The sequence below is a fragment of the Melospiza melodia genome, chromosome 1 (genome assembly GCF_035770615.1).
Source record: "Melospiza melodia melodia isolate bMelMel2 chromosome 1, bMelMel2.pri, whole genome shotgun sequence".
Lineage (NCBI taxonomy): Eukaryota > Metazoa > Chordata > Aves > Passeriformes > Passerellidae > Melospiza > Melospiza melodia.
Window position 1 is genome coordinate 8,412,370 of NC_086194.1, and position 21,896 is coordinate 8,434,265.

The following is a 21,896-nucleotide window of genomic DNA, read 5'->3' on the forward strand; positions in this document are numbered from 1 at the left end:
AAAGGCACACACCTTAAACTATTGGGTATAAAACAGAAATTCTGAATCTCTGAAGCACATTAAGGCCTGAATTCCTAGTATGAACACCTGGATTCTTGCACCTACTAGCTCTTGTTTTCCATTTGATAACAGCTGTCCTGTAAGTGCCTATGAAGCACAAAATAGGCAAAAGGACAGGAAAACTGAGCACAAAGAAGCTCCAAGCACACTGAAAGCTTGGCAGGCAAAGCACCATTTTAGAAGTTTAAGCAGAACCTATTTGAAACAGACTTGAATCCCTCACTGGTATCCATTCTAACATGTTTTCTACAGAAAAAGGATACGGCAGGAGAGCTCCACAGCGAACAGACAAGATCACCCAGGAAGGCTGAAAAAAACAAAAACCTGGTTTTAGACATTAAAATCCTTGCTCTACATGCACAAAATATGAATTACCTTCCAAGTTCATGCTTTGGCTAGTTTTAATATACATGTCCTAGCTTTGGGAGTCTAAGTGTTTCACAGACATTGCACTTAGTCTGCAAATACTTTTCATTTATTTGCAAGAATTCACATAAAGACAGGTTGTGCAGCAACCCCTTCTCTCATGCCATTTACATTATTTATTCATCCTCCCCCTTTTTGCAGTTCTTACTTGCAAGAAAAAATAATTCAGACAATCCCACTCTACACTCATCAGCAAGGAGTGCAGAACCACAGCCTAACACAGAATGAGTTTTCTAAAGACAGAACAATGCTGGCTGCTGAGCAGTGACACCTCTCTGACAGCATTCTGGGACAGGAGGGCCCAAAGGGACACAGGGAGGTGGCACTGAGTGGAGGAGATGTAGGACACTGGTCCCAGTGCAGCAGGTAAGGAGGAATGGGCAAAGAGTGACATCACATTCAGAATGGAATTACTTTTCCTCAAAAGACAAACAAAAGAATATATTGTGGAAACTGTGTTTATGGTGGTCCAGTTCTGGTTATTCTCCTTCCCCTATAAGGCATAATACAAAAAAGAGCTAAAAACACTTCTAACTCCTCTGGAAAAAAAAAATAAAGATCTTTTCTTCCCTTAAGTTTTTAATCTTCCTTTTTCCCTATAACCAGCTACTTCTGCCTCTGACTTCCAGTCCCTTTAATACTTAGTCTGATCTTCTTGATTACAGATCATGTTGTGATGTTTTCAGGTCAAGCCAAGTGACATTAGTGAAAGATTTGCTCTCCTCCAGCAAATGAGTTGGCAGTTATGAAGCAAATTAAATTATTTAAGTGGCATTAGAGAGCAGGAAGTGCTCTCTACAATGTTGATGTCCTTCCTTCTCATGAAAATGGCAGCAGTTTCCTGGCTTATGAAATTAAAATTACACCAAAAACTACTTCAGAAAAAAGAACTACAAATTAACCAGTACACCCAGTATAACCATAAAGGTTCCTATCCAATCACCTTTCATTTTTTGGAGTTAATTCACAGTTCTGCACTGTCAGGTGAGCTCTCATGACAAAACCTATCAAAATTCTCTACTGCCACCTGCACCTGTATGGAAAAAATAACCCAAAATCATGGACTCAAAGGTATCAGCAGTGAAATTCCAGTGTTATTTCTTCCAATCTCTCTCATGACTTTCAGAGTGACAAGTTCACATATTCAAAGATGAAGCCCATAATTTTTCACTGACAAATACCTGCTATTGGAAAGTAGTAACAAAATACTGGTAATTCCAGTGTAAGAAAGGAAAAAATACTAAAAAAACCATAAAAAAACTGAGGAGGAATAAATCCCCTAATTTTCTACAAGTTTCTATAGTCCATAATTAGCACAGTACATATATGCAGAATGAACAAAATTATTTTGCACTTTGCCAATTTTATGTGTTTTTAAAAAAAACCTTTCTCAACTACTACTTATTCTAAATTGTTTTCCACTGCCAAAAGCTTTTAAGAACCTTTCCTTCAGAAATACTTCTAAAGTAGAACAGGACATCATCTCACAGATGACTGAAAGAAAAATCTGAAAAAAATCCAAAGCAGAGCACTAAAAATTACCCAACATCACTGATAGATACAGAGCAACAAGCACGAGGAGAGAACAGAACTGTAACAGAATCTGCAAGTCAGGATAAAAGTTTGTGTCACAAGAATGTAAGATTTTTCAAGAAATGCTTTATTCAGTCATCATCCAAAGATGAATATTTTGTTATAAGAATGAAGGATTTATGTCAGTACTTTGACAATATCATGGATGAGTCACTCACCTTTACCACAGGGAGATCAAAAACTTCTCGAGATTCTCCAACTTCTGGATTGTCCCCATCTTCTGAAATAATATGTGAGGCCAGTGCATTGTAAGAAACTTCCTTTGCTTTCCCAGCTTTCAGAAGTTGGATAACCTAAATCCAAAAGTGGACAGGGAGAAGTCAGCAATTTTTAGCAGCTTTTATTTGAGAAAAACATTCCTGCCAGAAGACACTGACACTGGATGGATGGATATGACCTTCTCTCTTGGCTGTCCTCCTGTAGGTGCCAGAACTTCTCCTGAAATTGCCAAACACATTTAAAACCTGACTGCCAAAGGTTTACATCCTTACTATATTTTCATCACTGCATCTCAAGAGCTACTTTTCAAAATATTGATGATGGGGAAGGAATTGGGGAATTGAAAGTTTTTTTCCAAAACACGTATTCCTCAAAAAATATATTTTAAAAAATTTCCTTCATGCAGGGAAGGAAAGGTCTTTTAAGTGTTTGTTTTTGCTTAGGGTAGCTCTGGAAGTGCTTGAATATACTTTACAGTAAGAAGCTGAATTCTAAGGACTAAGTGATTTTGTGAAATACAGAAGAAAAATAACAAGTAGGACTCATGCTCTCCTAAATTATTACCTCGAGGAGCTGGAACTGAAGTGCTTCACTCCACTGCTGTGCCCTGAGAATGGAAAACACCTCCCAGCTACCAAAGCTCAGCTCACTCACAATTTGCAAGAACCAAATAGCAGGTGGTGCTTCAAGAGTTCAGCAAGCTCTCAGCTCTGCTGTAATATCTGTGTGATGAGCCCTGCACCCCCAAAACCAGGACTTTCATTTAAACTAAGAAGGTAACAGAGGTAGTGGGGTGTAGAGGGGAGGAAGAGAAAAATTATTTAAAACATTATAGTCTAAAAGAGTTCAAAAGTTAAAAATGCCATTTAAGATCATTGTTTCATTGCCCTTTGATTTAAAACAAAACTGGTGTGATGTTCATCTCCCAAAACCTGCCAGGGACAGATGCCTGTCCCTGCAAACCTTCTGGGGACATTCCCTTCAAAACAGAGCTCTGCCCACAGCAGTGAACAGCACAGAGCAAGGCAATGCATTCACCAAACAAAGCATAAATAAATTAATTGGTCCTTAAGCAATTACTCCCTACCCTGTTCACTCACCAGGACAAAGAAGCACTGAAAAAGAGACTCTCAAAACACAGCATCAAGCTATTTTATAAAGCATTTCTGCCAAACAGGGATAGAAAAATCACCACTTACTGAGGAGGCAATTTTGGCACTTCCTGACAGAAGTACCTGACTTTAAAACTCCATTAAAGAAAACCAAATTCAACTTTTTTTCTGCAATGGGTGAATATTACCAAAAGAAATGCTCTAAAATAACCAAGAAAATTGATCATGAGCTTGCTGTCCTTCTCAACAGTGCCAGAAACAGGAGTGAATGTTTCCATTTTGCACATCAATCCCCTAAACCATGATACACCTTCCTTCATGAAATCCATAAAGAAATACAGGATGCTATCACTCCAAAGGGAGAAGCTAAATCCAAATAACACTTTTGAAAACAGAAGGCATTAAAGAACAGTCTCAGCACATGAGCTCCCTGTCTCACACAGCTCCCCCTGAGTTACAATCCCATTCAACTGCTCCTTTAGGGGAAGGCTAAAAAAGGAGTGAACGTCATGAAAACTGAGAACCCAAATCTGACAGCATCACAAAGCAGCTATGAATAATGTGCTAAAAGTATGATTTTTTTTTATATCAAAACAATGTTGCATTACAGAACTTGTGCAAAGCATCTCCTTGCACTAAAAGTTACACTGGTTTCATGTAGTTTAAACACTGTAAATATGATAGATAATAATGCATTTGATTATTTTATGTGTCATGAAAAAAAGACTCAGGCTAATTTAGCTGACATCAACTTCAGAACTCCTCTCAGAATACATAACTTCTTCAGATTAAGTAGTGCCTGCATTGAAAAGTTGTATTGGCACAATTAAAGAACTCACTTACATTGACATCAACCATATAACCAGAAAATATGAATCTGTAACTAGAAAACATAATGCTGAAAAGCCTTAATAGGAACACTGTAAAAATCCTGCATTTAAGTATTGGTTTATACCCATTAAATTAATTTTTTGGGGGAGGGGAAGGGAAGAATTAAAATTTTATCTTGGTCTCTCCCACTAAAATCTGTGTTGGAAGAAGCAAGAGGAATAGTTCAAAATTAAGAAGACAATGGGCATATAAAAATAAATTAAACAAGATAACCAAATCCCAAATATCCAGTTCAAAGACCTTGTGCTGCATTGCATTACTTTTTATCTCTTTCTGAAGGAAATATTGATTTTAACTGGTGTTTCCAAAACATTGGTTTGGGATTTTATGTTTGAGGAAAGCAGGAAGAGCATTTATTAAAACAAAAAGAGGAGCTGACATCTACTGATCACCCTCAGTAAGGTGTGGGGAGCAAAATGCACCCAATGGAATGGAATGGGTGTGAGGCTGAGAGCCAGCCCAGCTCTCCCTCATGTGCCAGAGAACACCTCAGCACAATTCCAGACTTTTGCTTCCCTTCCAATGAATGCTGCACATGCTCTAAGAGGCAGAGTTTAACAACTGCAGCAGGTATGCAGTTATTCACCTGAAAAAAAAAATTACTTTTTTCCCCTCTTACTCTTGGATTTGTTTTGATTAGCATACTCACTTGTGCTAGATCTGTTTTAATATTTATTACAGTAACTGGTTTTCTGTGAAGCCATTTAGAAATTTAAGCTGATCAAAGTGTGCTCCTCCCCAGAAGATGAAGGAGGAAAAAATCAAGTTGGCATCCACTGGTATATGAAGCAGTAAAAAAGTGCCAAAGATTTTTGTATTCTTCTATCAGTCATGGGACAAATTTCACTCAACTGTTTGAGTTTGATTTACAATTCCTGCATTCTGCCTTGGCTCAAAACACATAAATGATAAATGCTCCTCACACTCAGGTGCCCCAGGGTAACAGAGGATGCTCACAGGAGGGTGTCCTGCTCTCAGCAAGGAAAAGAATTATTCTCAGTAGCTGCTACAGGTCTGTGTTTTGGATTCAGAGGGGGAATAATATTGATAACACACTGATGTTTTGGCTTTTGCTAAGCAGTGTTTATCCTAAATCAAGGACTATTTTTCTGTGTCATGCTCTGCCAGTGAGGAGGAACAAAAAAGGCTGGGAGGGAGCACAGCCCTGACAGGTGACCCAAACTGGCCAAAGGGATATTGCACACCAAAGCAGGTCATGCCCAGGATATAAACTGGGGGAGTTACCCCCAAAAAGGATTGATCTGGAGTCAGGAATGAAGTCTGGCATCTGTCAGTGCACAGTGAGCAACTGTACTGCACATCACTTGCTTGGGGTTTCCTTCCTTTCCCTTTTTCTCACCATTATTATTTACCATTAACATTGTACCTTACCTGGTTTTCAATTATTACTGTTTTTATATCTCAGCCTGTAAGTTTAATTTTTGAATCTCCTTGCCATTACACTGCACAGGGTGGGGGTGAGAGAGCAGCTGTGTTGTGCTTAGCTGCCAGCTGGCCTTGAGCTGGTACAGAGGGTTATCTCAGGAACTGGCCCTGAGCTCAGCCCAGCCCAGCTCACCTCCTCACACTGACACCTCTGCCCCACAAGCCAGGCAGAGAAAAATTCAGTGCACTGAATCAAAGCCCTATGACAATGACTGCAAAGAAGAATAAAATTTAACATGAGACAGAAAACCAGTTTAAGAGAATGCTTGTCTTCTTGCTCTATGGGAAATCTGCTCATTGTCCTCCCATGTCAACACACAACTAAGAGCAGGCTTTGCAGGACACTGCTCTTATGACAAATGATGTGCCAGAGTGCTACAGGATTTTTGCACTCGTCCTCATACACAGACTAACGTTGCTGCTGTAGAGTTTTTTGGTAAGTACAGGAATCTGTTATCTGAGTGCTAAGCCACTATTAAAATTTTTATGTGTAAAGACTTAACGGCTTAAGAACTAAATTTTATATCTAGAGACTGTCTAAAGAAGTTTTCATCCTGATCTGTAGCTGTATTCTTCCCAGACTGTATTTCCTTTAGCACAATAGGAATGAAAACCATCTGAACAGGCCAGTGCCTGTGTCTCCAGGTCACTTACAGGCATCCGAAGCTCAGTGAGTGCCAGGACAGGATGCTAAAGGAACCCAACGCTGAACTGAGACTTTACTGCAGCAAATACCAGAGAGGCAAAGACTTTAACTTCAGCGTGAAGCGTGCAGTAACCGGCTCGCAGGAAGCCGCTGTCCTAAAGCTCCGTAGGGTGCACTTCAAACACCTGCCTAATTGGACACGCCACAAAAACTTTGTTTCAACCACCTTCGCCCACCACGAGCGTTACGGCCAGGCCACCTGCATTACGCAGGGCGAAGGCAGAGGGGCGGGCGGCCCCCGGCCTAAGCTCCAGCAGCACCGCGCCGGGCGGCCCGGGGCGGTACCAGGGCCGTGCCCGGGGCCGCGCCAAGGCGGGAAGGTCTGGGCGGGAGGGAAGAGCCAGTCCGGCCCTCCGTGACGAGCCTTCCCCATGGCCTGTCCCCGCGTACCCGCACGGAACCGGGCACAGGGAGGGGCCGGGCCTGCGGAGCGCTCCAGTCGGGAGGAGCGGCGGCCGCTGCCCCCGCTGCCCGCCCGGCCCGGCCCGGCACAGGAAGTCCCTCCGCCCGCTCCTCCTCCGCTCAGGCGGCTCCGGCGGGGCCTGCGCGGCGGGGCCGCGGCTCCCATGGCGGCGGCGGCGGCGCTTCCCGCGGGCTCAGCCGGGATCGGTGCCGGGATCGGGACCGGGATCGGGACCGGCCGCCTCCCCTCCCCCCCGGCCATCCCTCACGGTCCCTCCGGCGCGCGCTGCCCCCACTCCCGCCCTTTCCCCGTGAGGCGGCGCGAGCCTCGAGCCCGCGCGCGGCAGCCGGACGATTCCACAGTGCCCCCCCCGTCGGGATGGGGGGGAGACGGAGGGGAAGGCGGGAATGGTCTGAAGGGATGACCCGGTACCTTGGGGTCGATGTCTCCCACCACGAAGAACTTGACGTCTTTGAACATCTCCTCCGGGACTTTCAGCTCCTCCTCGTCGTCCGCCAACATGGTCCCGGACGGCAGCAGCGGGCGCTCCCCCCCCTGCCCGCTATTCCCCCGCGCTCGCTGCAAAACCCGCCGGGGCCCGGGTCTCTCCCGTCCCCCTCCCCCCGCAGAGCCGCCGAACCGCGCGAGCAAGGCGCGCGCTGCGGGACACACCATCCCCCGCCGGGACGTAGGGGGGGTGGAAGGGGGAGGGGAGAGCCGCCCCCACAAAGCGGCTCCCCCCGCCCGATCAGCCACCACAGCTGCTGCAAGGCCGCGGCCGCTTCTGATCCACAGGCGCTATCCCCGCTCCTCCCTCTTTCCCCGAACCGGACCGGCAGACAGCATCCGGATCCGGAGCTCCCCCCGCGCGGGACGCAATGGACTCGCCCCGAACGACAGAGGCGGGCAGCGGGGATACCCGGCCCCGCCCATTGCCGGGGGAGGGAAGGCAACCGCCCCTGGCCACGCCCCTCGGGTCGCCCAGGCCCCGCCCCCTCAAGCCCCGCCCCTCGGCCCCGCCGTGAGGGGACGCGGGCGATGGCGGCGGGGCCGCGCAGCCGGCAGCGGCAGCCGGTGGCTGTGGTGTGTATTCCAACAACCAGCTCTTCAGTGAGCGCACCGACTGCTCCCGAAATCATTGCATACAACCGCTAAAGTGGGAAAAGACCTAAAAGGTCATCGAGCCCCACCGAAATAAAGTATTTTCCCTCAGAAACTGGAAAGCATGCGTCTACATTGACAGTGAGGCATTCCCACCTAGAGGGGGATGTATCTTGCCTACCCATTTCAGATAACAGAAAACAATAATTATCACTTTCTATAGGTTAGAGTCACGAGAAAGAAACGAGCACTTTCAAAGCCTGCTTCATGTTGTATATTTTAAGCATTGCTGCATTGACAAGGATGCTTAAAATACAAATATTAGATAATATAATAGTATCTATATAATAAGCATTCTGTTTTCCAAAGTTTTGAACATCCTCATAACACTTTGATGTGGACAACGATTCCCTCTCATACTTAGAGCAATGTTAAGAGATGGCATTGCAAGACTTAGGGAAATAAAAATACAGGGCACCAACTATTTCCCTCCTGCCTGCAAGGCCTGTCTCGCTTTCTTTTCTTACCTATGTTATTCTTGAAACTATGGTAGAAACTATAAATTGTTTTACAAGTCATTTATTTACTTTATTTACTGGATAAAATTTTACTGGGTAAAGGCTTCACCCAGGTCCCCTGGATCTCCCCATGACATTGTCTCCTTTCTACTCCAGCTATGCAAGAAATACCCAACATATCACCTGTTCTTTTTCCACTCCAGAAAGGACATTTGGTTGAAAGTTTTACTGTTTTGCCCACCCTCCCAATGAAATTTACATTTTAAAGTGAAAATCAAACAAAAAAGTCCTTAACTTTTACATGGTGCACTGTTTTGTTGTGGGGCAGGATAAAAAAAGTAGAAATAACCATCTGCTTTTAAATCCATTTAGCCCTTTCTTTCAACAATTCATATTCTCATATCACTTTCTATCTTTTCTCATAATCCTTGTTCAGGGAAATTTTCTTCTGTGCCATGTGTTTCCTGGACTATCTTTGAAAAGATTTCCTTGAGCTCTGTTTCCTTTATAGCTACTCTCCAGGCTGCCATGTCCAGCCTTTGCTTTCTTAGTTCCATACTTTTCACTCTTTCCAATTCCATCTTTGATCCATTTTGACTTCTTCACACCAAACTGAACTACTTTGACCAAAATGTTCCTTCACCTGCAGCAAAATACATTTTCTATTCTTCTTGATCTATCAGATTTCATTACCACCACTGCTTCCTGAGCTTCCTTTCCTGTTGGATTTCATTGCCTCTGTAATCATCTGCATCTTCCAGCACTGGTAATTTTCACTTCTTTTCTTTGATAAATATAGCTATCTCTCAGGTTTCTATTCCACATTCTTCTCTGAGTTCTTTCCTCTTCCTGATGCCATTCATTACTTCGATTCATCTTTCTCTGTGTGATCACTGAGAAATTGCCCTTTCCAACAGGAATGCTTTCCTTATATTTAAGCCCCTACACTATCACTTATTCCAGCTTCACACAAAGAAAACCAAAGTTTTGTCCTCCAAAGGTTTGTCCTCTTAATTTCCCTTCTCTGCCTATATTTTTTTTTTTTTAATTCTTGGGATTTTTTTTCCAGAGTCACATAATTTTTGGTTCTTTGTACAACTCCAAGATCACAAGCATTTCAAAACAAGAGTTATGCTAATACTGGCAAAAAAAAAAAAAACATAATGCAAACAACTTGCACATATTTTTCATTTCATTGCTCCTTCCCAAACTTTCAGCTGGAGTTGCAGCTATTGCATCTTGGATCTCCCATTTGTTCAGCTAGTCAAATCAGAAGAATATGAGATGAATTTTCTGTTTTAAATCACAACAATTTGAAAATTCTATAGAAATATAATGTCAGAATACTGTATCAAATCATTGAAATTCACTGCAAAATCAATTTTTTACAAATAAAAAGTAACCATGCATAAGAGTAATTGTAATTATCCTTAAGGGTAAATTGTTTTAACTAATTATGATAAAAATCCAAGAATAAAGTGTGGTTCCATCCACAGCATGGAAGTATAATGAAATGTGAAAAAAGAGAAAGGCTAAGAATTAACTGTAATAGGTTTACCAGAAGAAAACTGTTTTATAAATTTGGTCCTGTATAGCAAAGAGAAGGTTGTTGTTGCCCTGACCTGGGGTGTGGGACATGGACTTTTGGGTCTGTCCTCCTCTTCCTGAATGGAGTAAAAGTAAATTTGCAGAGGCACAAGGTAGGCATGGCTATGGGATGCCTAAATCCTCTGGGTGTTCTTTAACCACAGAGCTTTCTATAGAAAATGGAAGAATGAAACCATCTCAACCTCCCTGACCCAAATGAAGCAGCTTCTGGACAAAGCCCCAGGAAAAGCAGGTGAGAGCAGGAGGGCTTGGAAAATCCAGCCCAACTGGAGCAGATGCCAGGCAGGTGCCCAGCTGTGCAGCACAGTCAAAACACACATAATAGAGTTCCCATTATGTGCCATGAAACAATGCACTGCAACAACTCTACACAAAACCTGCCTTAAAGCACTTTGAACAGTTCTAATGGCCCCAGAAAAAAATTTTGTAGATCTCACTACTGGATTGCATAGACAGGTTGTTGTATTATCAGCAGTGCTGCTAATCTTCTCACACAGAAATAGCTTTCTTTCTTTATTCACTTTTTTTTTTGTCTTCAAAATGACCACTCCCAGGAGAAAAGACTGCTCCCATGAGTCACAAGTTTTTCCCTTTAAGTACCTTCTAAATAAGCAGAGGAATTAGATTAATGAACATATTTTTTACTTCTTTATGGATTTCATGAGTCGCCTGTCAAGAATTTTTTTTTAATTCTAGTGATTAGATTATTTCTAACAAAAATGAATAGTTCCAGTTTTGCATCATGTGTGTGATCTTGTTTCCAGACCATACGAGGAAAAACCGAGATGGAAAAAGTGTGGTTTTGAACATGATAAATTTGTTATTGAAGAAGAAAAATATCCCCTGAATTTGCCAGAAATAAATTCTGGCTTCTGCTCACATGTCAGCAGACAGAAATAAGTCAGATCAGTGGGCTGATCTCAGGTGTAGAGCAAAGTGCTCACCTGTATTTAGCCTCAGATGGATTTGAGGTTATGAGGTAAAGCTCATCTGCCTGAGACAAGTGACACAGTGACAATGGAAGCAGGGGGAGCCCAGCTCCTCTGAAGCTGCTTCCAGCCCATCCCAGGGACCATCAGCCCACCAAAGATCCACCTCCACAAGCCAGAGGAGCACAGGGCAGACAGGGAGATTGTCGCCCTGGTTTTCTAGGATTTTCTAAGCCTTCTGATGTTGACATTCTTGTAGTGAACTTTCCCACACACTTTCTGTAAACAACTCATTGTTTTTCATTCCTTTATGGAGGAGGAGAGAGTTGATGGACTGTTGGTTTGACCTGTGGCATTGCAGAGGTGTCACTGTCACCTTCCAATCCACTGTCACTCTTGTAAAACTATAAATAGTGGAGTCAGAGAATAAAACTTCCCTTTTTTCCCTTCACCTGAAAGCGGTGGTGTCCTTGTGTTCTTTCGTGTCGGTCGGCGACAGGAGATGGGAACCCAAACCAGGGTACCACACACGGCCTCAACGTGTCCCCAGAGGGAGAGCAGGGTGAGGCCACTGGAGCTGTCCCTGCTGATGTGACCCTGGCCATGCACAGTGTTTGTCATCACCAGAGTCCACAACGATGTGAACAGCACATCATCTGTGCCAGAAACACTCCTCTGATCTCTTCACTATGAGAGCTCTGTACAGAGAACTTCATGAGCCTGTTTCCAGAAGAACTGTGATCTAAATTTTGTACTGGGTGTTGCTTGCACAAGGTGAAAGCCCACCAAGCTGACAAGATTTGTGCATGCTTGCATAAATGCCTTACTTGTGTGCACAAATGATTATATGAAAAATTCATATGCACCTACAGTATCATATTTAGGTGTAATTGCTTGTGAAAAAACAACAGCTTGTTTTTTTATTTGTAGTTAATTAAATTTGAAGCTTAGATTAAATTGTATATATGTTTTACTCTTGTGAGCAGAAGGCTTTCTGAGTCCTTTGTTAATAATACATACTTGTTTGGTAGCAGCTGGCTCTCTAGATGTTACTTTTCCAACAAAATATATCTTCACAAAGTACCCAGTGTTTTACAGAAGCTGATGTTAGTTTCAGTGTGCCTGGAAAGTTGTTGAAAACCCAAAAGACATGCTGCCTGCATCATCTCCATTCCCATTTCCTAACGTGAATAAGATCTGCTTTTTAATCAGAATCAAAATGTGCAAAACAGGTACACAGAGGGCTCTGTTTTGGCTTGAGCTGTCTATGCATTTTTTCTCCTTCCTTCAGTGGGACTACTTGCAATGGCAAATATGATTTATAATTAAAAACTTTCTTATTATCTGTACAGCAACACTGAATCCTAAAAGGCTCCCTTGGAACTGGTAGTTTCATTTTTGATTCTCCTCTAATTCCAGAACTGCACTGAGAATCCCTTGTCATTTGCTTGACAGTTTTCTTTTTTAATATAATAGCTACTTTTTTTTTTTTTTTTTTGCAAGTGCCAAGTAGCAAGTTCTACCTTTACTATAACTGAGCATAAAGGAGCAGGGGGGGAAATATTTTGATTAGCACATCTTAATGTAAGGATATTTTTTGTCAGAAGTGAGACATAGTGGTAAAAGAGGGGATATACTCCTTTGTGTTACCTGCTAAGGAATGTGAAAGGTTCATTCAACTTTAGAAATAAATTCTTTGTGTCTTTCCCTCAGACTGCCAATAATCACCTCTATATAAATTACATATAATTAATACATAAAATTACATACATACTTTTATATATATTAAAAATATATATCATATATAATATATCATATATAATATATATTGTATAATAATATATAATAATATATATAAATATTATATATATTTATTTATATATAAGATAAAAATACATATATAAAGCATTATAACACTTTCTTAATGAATTTTGGACCTGATTGTATTGCACCAGCAAAGAAGAATGCAAGTCTTCCCAGTGCTCTGGGAAAGAACAAATAAATTTGCCACAAATAAAATGTGATAGTATAATTTATAGACTCCATTCTTTGCACCTCAAGAGAAGTCCTTGTTTCTGCTCCAACTAAGGTACCTACCAATTTCTGTGCATTTTCTGAATTTGAGAAATATGGTGGGTAATTATCCCTGTAGCCCTTCTTTGTAGCTTGTCAAGATTAACATCATTTACAGGCCTTCCATTGGGGTAAATTAGTATCAGCAAAACAATAGAAATGCAAATTTTCCTTTGAGCCTGGGCTTTCAGTCATGCAGGCTTGAAAAAAACTAATGAAACACAAAGTAACCAAAATGAATTTTTCTAGAAATGAGCAAATTTGGCATTATTTGTGCCAAATCCTTTTTTGTTGTTGTTGTTGTTATTCAAATAACACTAACACTTGTGTTTATTTTTACATTATTAATGCATAAATGCAGAAAAAGCCAACTAAAGTTGGTGGCATTGCAGAGCATATTACAGAACAGTGTGAAGAGTGAGCCTGGGAACTGCTCTGAGATGATCTCCAGGATTCATTTATGGCTTTGTGCTTCTGAGTAGAGTGAAAACCATAAATTAGCACTGATAAAACACTGACATCCCATCTCTCTCTTTCTGTGTGTTGTCCAGATAGTTAAATATTCCCTTTACATCCAGAAGGAGGAATGGCCAGAAGACCCTTGCCTGAGGATGCATCACTGTGCTCACACAGAAGCTCCAGTGTCTCGGGGGTGACCTGTGCTGGTTTTTCTGGGAACAGCCCATTAAAAGTGGCTGGTTTTACTCAGGTTCTCCTGCCTCAGTTAACCCAGTGCTGGCTGGGAGCAGGCAGTGACTCAGGGTTCCCCTTCTGGAGCAGAGACACAGGGCAGCAGCTCCACCAGCCCACCTGTGCCACTAGGGAAATTCATATGTAGCCATGGGGTCTTAGTGCTAAAACCTATTGAAAAATATTTCATTGCTGATCTATTTTCACAGCAACTGCATCATCTTCTGAGCAGTTCCTCCAATTACTGAGTGTAAGGCCAGAAGGCCATTCAGATTAACCTTCCACACGGAGCACTGGGAGCAGAATTGATCATCCCATTGTTTGTCCCTAAAAGCAGCCCCTGCTTGGGAGCACATTTCTGCTTTATGGCCTTCCCAAATGCTGAAGCTTAGAGAAGCATTTTCAGCATGGCTGAAAGACAGGTGCCTGCACATCTTTAAATGCAGACACAGGTAGGCAAATTATCTGCCTGTGATACAGAACAAACAGAGAAACTGAATGTATTTGTCACATGTTTGTGGCTGCAGCTTTGGGAAGCTCTCAGTGCTTAGACGTGGATGTGACTGCACTATGCAGACAAGTATTATTGCTGCTGGATTGAAATCCCACATTCCTTTTCTGTAGAAGGAACCTGATTTCTGTTTCTCACGTATTTTCAAATGAAATTAAGAACTTAAACTGACATTCTTGAAAAATGTGTTCTGACAGCATTCTTATAATGGCCTCAAGGCCAGAAGAAAGCAGTAGTTCTTCCAGTCAGTTTTCCTTATAATTTGCCCTTAAATTTCACCCCAAATACTCCTTCTCTGAGCTAAGGTAATATTGAGTCCTAATCTGAAGACATCAAGAGATTAATCCACTGCTGCTTTTAACTGATCAATCTTAACAGGACCTTGGTTCCACCTTAATTAATAACAGAGCAGGAAACATTATGAAATGAGGCATTTGTTACTTAACTGTCTCCCACTCTTAAATGCAAAAAAAAAAAGTTATTGATTTTATATCTAGAATATGTCTATTATATTGATTTCAACTATTGAGTACTAAGCAGGAGTTGGGATTCAGACAAACAGGTGTCGCTGTCAGGACTTTCTCATTAGAGCCTAAGCTGAGGAAAAATGCAGGTAAACTGCTTGTACTCTTAGGCCAGTTCTGGCTCTAATCCTATTTTTTTGGCTCACAGGAAGCTTTCAGGGAAATAAAGACTCTGTAAGCCTCCAAATGTTTTGGTTAGTTGAAAGATATCTCTGTGATATGCTAGAGCTCCCTCAACAGGAGCAGATAGATCTCTGAACCAGGAAATCCTACAATCCATTTATGTCCCCAGGTCTAGCTCCTCTGGGAACTGGCTGAGGCCAAGGAAGGTTTAAGTTCACTGTGTGGCTCCTTCAGTGTCTGGTGAGGTCTTTCACCTCTGCCATGTCCCAGATACCCCTACAGCTCAGTCAGATCTGGTTATGGTTAAAATGAAATGGTTAAATGCCCAGGAATTGGGAAAGCAGGACAAGTGCCACACCACACACAAGAGATTGTGATCACACTGAGCCCCTTCAAGACGCCAGGCTACAAAGTGGTTTCTTTTTATTTTGGCCTATTTAAGCCAAACTTGTTACTTCTCTTGTTTGCTTAAAGGACCATCCTCCTCCTCAAAGGACCTCTTTCATCACTGAGGCTTCTGCCACATTCATGTCAATGTTGGTCATTTTTAATCTTTGACATTGTGGCAGATACAGATATCTGCTTAACCACTGAAAAAGCCACCAAAAGGTCTCTGGGTTTGTTTAGAGCTGGCTCTATTCCCTACATAACCCCTCAGGATCCCAGGACTTCCCATATCTGAATTCTCAGTGCTGCAAATGGAAGTAAAAATCGTGGCATGAGGCAGCAAGCACCAAAGCTGTAATGATCTTCCTTCAGGGAGTCAATTACATTTGCTGCTTGCCTTATGGCACACGTAGGTGATTACTGTGGAGGGCCAGGGTGCATTTGTTTAATGTATCCTTGAACTCTCATTACATTTTCCACTCATCTTGCTAGAGCCTTATCTTCAATTACACTCCCTTCCATATGCCCCAAGCTGTTATTTCTTATAAGACCAACCTGACCCTCTTGTATCCAAAATGTCACTGAATTAAATCAAATTTTTATACTTTTCAACTTGAACAGTTATCTCTCGATGCACATAACAAACAGATAATGAGATCTGCATTTTATTAGACACAGTGGAGTTCACTGATGTTTAACTATTAGGCAGAACCATTTTGGCTGCTCAGTTACAATTACATTATTTTTTCTCTGTGGCTGGATAGCTGTCAATTGATTTAATTCATTCTAAATGTGTGGTACAGTATTTTCCTTAATGTCTGCTTTCAGAGAACTGGATACATTTCTACACTTTTTTCCTAAAAGGAAATGTATCCCCCTCCTAAAAGGGAGGGGGCTTCCCTGTAGTTACATTTCTCTACAGTCCAATCTTTTTGCCTTCAAACTTTGTGAAAATTTTCCCAAGCTTTGCCTTTGAGTCAGGGATACTTCAAGATCCCATTCTTAGCTTTAAGCATATCCTCAAACTCTGCTCGTTTGGATAGGACTAAAGCACATACTTGAAATGAAACACTCATGAATCAGGATGGGTTCCTGAAATAAGTTCAGCTTAAAAAGGATCCACTGGCCACGTTCCAAAGGCTGACATGCCCACCTCAAGCTGTGGTGCCCTGCACATCCTGTGCTCTATAGTGCAAGCTCATAATTTATGAGTCACACCGTGCTCATAATGATGAAATAACAGCATCAAAGTGGGATCTAATCAATGCAAATATTTAGGTCCACCACAGGCCACGAGAAGATCTGCTCTCCCAGAAGGGCCCAGCTTCACATGACTCTCCTGTGTGCTGGAGCCAACTCACAGAGTCATAAATAATCCAGTTGGCAAATATCAGAAGGTTACATTGCCTTTCTGGTTCTGTGGGCTGACCCCTGCTGTGGCTCAGTGCAAAAAAAGGAAGAGAGACCTGCAGAGAGGTGGGTCTAACCCTCTTTGCATTTTAAGCTGACAAGAACAGAAGGATATATGTCATCTTTTACTGTATCTACATTTGTGGAGGGTAATTTCTCATAATAGGCTACCTTGATTGCTTACTGAACATACCTTGGAGAGTGGTCTTGCTTTTGTACAGCAAAAGCATGTCTCTCTTCACTTGAAATGATAAAGGATACAAGAGATAGTAGAGGAGTATTATTATTCAGCTAAAGAAAAGAAAGCTTGTTTCAGATAGGGATGTCTTTCTGAGATTTACTAAGCAGTCCACAGGATTTAGATATCTACATTTTAGACATCTCAGTTTAATATAGAAAAAAAATCTTATTACATTTCAGAATAATAATTCTCCTTGAAATGAATGGGAGAGATTCATCTAGAGCCATAGATTGCTTCCAAAAATCTATTTCCTCACCTATTTCACTGACATTCACAGAAAGCAGCTGCCATAAATTTTTATTATAAATGCCAGGCATATGGATGGCTAACTCTGTTTGCACAGCCTCAGCTGTACAGTAAACCTCACTCTGCAGAACAGTCCAGCTGGTTGTTTGTTGGTAATTGTTTGCAAGATGCACCCTTAGGAAGCTGCCGTGGCTCTCCATGGCCTGTGGTGCTCTTTTGTAACACCTGTCATTAATCTGAGGCTGTAATGTGGTGTTTAGTGGGAAAGGTGTCTCTCTGGGCAGGAGGGATTACCTGGGACAAGGACACCAGGATTTATGGTTCCTTACAGTCACAGCTGTCATGAAAACAGAAAACCTCCTTGAAATGAAGAACAGGCACTGTGGAGAGACCATTTGTCTTTGTGCAACTCAAGCCCAGGACTCCACTTGCAGCCTCCCATCAAGCTGCAGAAGGGAAAGTGGCAGGAGAAGGACCGAGTACCCACAGCCAGACTGGCTGGAGTGACACCAAAACTGGAGGGATGGGAAGCACATGTCTGTGTGGGCAGCTCTGCAAGACTGGGACTACAGCTAGGAGTCAAAGCAAGGGACAGGGGATGTCATATGTGTGAAAGTTGGATGGAAGGCTTTAAAACATGCAAATGTTGGTGGGGTTTGGGGTTTTATTCCACTGAATTCTTGGTTATGGTTATGCAGTTGCATTTATAACCCTAGCCAAATCAGTTGCTAGTGATGATGTAGTAAAAGTTGCTTACATTAACTACTATAGTGGTCAGGAAAACAGAGAAGAATGGAGACAGAGGAGCAGACAGTGAAGATGCTGAAATGTGGAGAGGAGGAAGGACACTGAGAGCCTACCCAGAAAGTTCTGAAGTTGTATCAGGTCAGATGAGGAGTTCTTTCAAAAACCAGTGATTTATTTCCAAAATGAGATTCAGATTTGTCCTGGATTGCCAAGTAAGTTGTATTCCATTTGCCATCTGTATGGCAGTTGTCTTCTGTTCAGTGGGCAGTTTTCCTTATCTCTTCCACGCCCAATCCTCCCTCTGGGGGGACATCTGCTGATAACAGACTATAGAATGTCACTGCATGGCTGATAAGAACTACAGCGTCCCATTGGGAGATGCTCCACCCAGAGGGAGGAGCCAAGCATTCCTACCTGGATATAATCTGGAGATTCTGGAACACCAGCACAGCTTCTCCACTGGATTTCCCAGAGGAACAGCAGCTGCCTCTTCTTCCACTGGATCTTCAGAGGAAGAATACACCTTTCTACAGGATCCCTGCTCCAGCAGAACCACCCCTGACACTGCAGGAGGGCTGAGCCACAATTCCAATGGGACTGCTACCAACATCCTGACCCACAGGGTGTCAGGTTGTGTTCTGAGTCTGGCAGTGTTGTTCTAGTGTTCTGCATTGTTTATTTTATCTTTTTATTTTCTTCCCTAATAATGAACTGTTATTCCTACTCCCATATTTTTGCCTGAGAGCCCCCCTAATTTCAAATTTATAACAATTCTGAGGGAGAGCTTTTACATTTTTCCATTTTAGGGGAGGCTCCTGCCTTCCTTAGCAGACACCTGTCTTTCCAAATTAAGACAAGATTTTAACTACACAAAGCCACCTTCTGTGCAGATGACTTTAATGAAGACACACCATTAAGTATGCTCATATCAGACCCTGAATAATTCAGTAGTGCCAACATGGAAGATTTTTTACTTAATTTACACCAAAATCCTGACAAAATCAGGGAAAAAAAAAAAGGCTTCAGTCAAAATCTAAAAGCAGAAAATAACCAGAGAAGAGGTGGAAAAATTAACTACAAAAGATGAGCTTATAGGAGTCAGCAGCTGACCAAGTCCAAGCCGGTCCTTTGACTCAGGTCAGTCTCTGCAGGGACAAGAATTACATCATCCATTGCATCTGCCTGGAGGAACCCAAAGAAAGGGAGAGAATGGCTCTGAAAGGAAAGGAGAAACTCACTGGTGGCAGATGCCAGCAGCCTGGTGGCTTCAGCATGTGACAAGGCACAGGAGGGCACACAGCTGTACCCCAGGGTGGCTCAGAAATGCTGGCCTCAGCCCCTCCAGCTGCATAGGTTTTCCCACCAGCAGCTCTTGTGTGAGCATGTTCCCAGTGTCACACAAAATGTCCCCAAAGTGGGAGCTGAGCATGAAGCACAGCGAGATGCTGCAGCTCACACACCACTGGGCCACCACCTCTGAGCCACAATCTACCAACCTTGAATCACAGATCAGCAGCCAGAAGAAAAATCTGGTGTTTTTAATAAAATGCAGTGCTAGACAATTAAAAAGGTCTGGCAACATTTTGCTGTTATAGCAGCGAATACTGGTTGTTAAAAATAATGATGCTACTAATAAAAAACCTTGTGAAAAACAGAGACATTTAGACACATTTATACAACCCCTTCCATCCCAAGGGCTCAGAAAATTTTATGGCAGTAGCAAGTAGATTGCTTGATCAGGTGCTTGCTGTGGTAGTAGGGACCAAAACAAGATATTTCTAACATGATACTGTCAAATTCTACAAGGGAAATGATGTTTGGGGACCCCTAAAAATGGTTGTCTTTGTTCAAATAGCTGGGAAAGTTTGCTGTCATGCCTATGATCCAGGGGCAAGCTCTTTATCAGCCTGCAGAAGACATCTGCAAGTAGTTTTCTTGCAGAAACATGGGAGCAGACTCATTTTAGCTGCAGACAGAAAGTGTGTGGTCACAACCTGCCATTTGACTTTTTCAAACTTGTAAATAGTTCCTCTCATTTGTATGAACCTCTCACTTGCCCGGCAACACAGATATGAAATACAAATAAGCAAAATTCCACAGCTTTGGTATTTTCTCTAATGACCTGCCATGTTGTATGGCTTGAAAATACTGGGAATACACCTTCCTTAAATTAAGACCCATTCTGCTGACCTGCATGACCTGGGTAGGCTGGGGCACAGAAACATCCAGCTACACTGAATAACCAGGGGGAAGAAAGTATTCCAGAGCTGGAAGGAAGCATAATGTGACTATGAATCTGAGAGACTGAGATGGTACCCTAGCTGAGAAAACTGTACAACTGTGCCAGTGCTTCCTTTCACAGGTAGGGATGTGGCTGTGGCTGCTCAGAGGGAAGCAGGGAAGAAGGTAGCAAGCAAAGGCCTGTAAGGAAATCAGGCTGTTGGAGTGGGAGAAAAGACATCCCTTGAAGATGGCATCAGTGGTTTAATTTTTGCACCTATCACCAACTAATTACAATAACAAAACTAGTCCTGGATGTTAAATGAGAGGAGGTTTGGGAATAAGGCACTGCAGCCAATGGAAGTGGGCTGCCTAGTGGGCATGGAAACACACTGACAAGGAGTCAAAGGGAATGTAATGGGGATGAAAGCAGGTATATGAAAAAGAGGTGAAGAACTTCTGGCTCAGAAAACTGTTGAGAGTGATTTATATTCTTGTTGTGGTAAACAGATCCTAAAACGTTTTGCCTCTTAACTCAAAAGAACATTTCTAGACTATGGATGGATTTATGTAAATAAAGGTTCAGAAACCTGCCACCTGCAAGGCAGCAGAAAGGTAACCTGGAAAGCACCAAACAGAAAAACTCATGTTCAGCCTCACACTGTAACAGCCTTCCCTATAGCTTCACACCTATGCAAATTATCTGTCACAATGCATAAAGCTCAAGATAAACAAAGCTCTTCCACAACTTGGCATATGGAAAAAGGGTCTGAACTGAAATGGTAATTGAGTTTTAGAGACCCATCCATTTGCTGTCATCGTGCCATCTGTCTCCCTGGCAGAGTCCTGACAGCTTGCATTGGCAGCTTTGATTGCCAAACCTCATGTATTAAGTTAGATTTACCTAGTCTTCCCACACACATTTTCTTATTTTTCTATGGCCCTGCTATTCTAGATGATTCACAGAACTGCAGGATACCCTGTACTCCCAGAAGCATAATATATTTTAGTATTTTTAAACTGCTTTTTTCTTTTTAATCAGAAATATGGATAATTTTCTGTTGTCGTTTGTAAGGCACCTGTAGACACCAAGTCCACCAGAGTCAATGGGGAGACTTACTTCTCAGGGACTGACCATGGCAACAGAGATCACAGGTGCTGGTGTATGTATGTGTGAAGTATTTCTACCACCAGAGTAATAAATGAAAACTGCAGATGCCATATGAGGGCAGGAGCCCCCGGGGCAGGCTCCAAGTTATTGCATTACTGTCATAACTGCTCACTGCAAAGCACCTTTGACTAAAAGCCCATGTGATGCCTAGCATAACTCTGCTGACTCCCCTGAAATTGCACAGATGATTAATGTTGCCCCTTAAGGTATGAAAGAAGAGATAAAATTATTTACATTTAGTTTCTTTACCCAGAATGGAACTTTTAACTGTGGCAGGGAATGATGGGGGAGCTGCCCTCAGACTTTATTGAGTCACATTCCAGCTGGCCCTGTGACCATGAACATGTTTCCTCACTATGCAAGAACAGAGGGTTTAATTCCAGCAGGAGTTAATTCATGCTGGGCAGAGGACAGATGAGCACTCCTGGCAGTCCATTTACTGAGACATACACACAGTGCAGGGTACCAGAGCCCATCCTGCCTCTAGGCCAAAGGAATTGTGGCCACATGCAAGATACACAAGCACTGAGACACCACTGAC

General features: G+C 42.5%; 1 protein-coding gene across 1 annotated transcript in view; it reads right to left on the reverse strand.

Annotated features, from left to right (window-relative positions):
- The window catches only part of PAXIP1 (PAX interacting protein 1), a 32,002-nt gene extending 24,575 nt beyond the window's left edge, over positions 1 to 7,427 (reverse strand). Inside the window, exons 1-3 of the mRNA XM_063181763.1 lie at positions 7,289 to 7,427; positions 2,238 to 2,372; positions 324 to 367 (exon numbers count right to left, since the gene is read on the reverse strand). Of these exons, the coding sequence (XP_063037833.1) occupies positions 324 to 367; positions 2,238 to 2,372; positions 7,289 to 7,378 (269 nt within the window). The 5' untranslated portion in view covers positions 7,379 to 7,427. The remainder of the gene's footprint in view (positions 1 to 323; positions 368 to 2,237; positions 2,373 to 7,288) is intronic.
- Between the last annotated feature and the right edge of the window lie 14,469 nt (positions 7,428 to 21,896).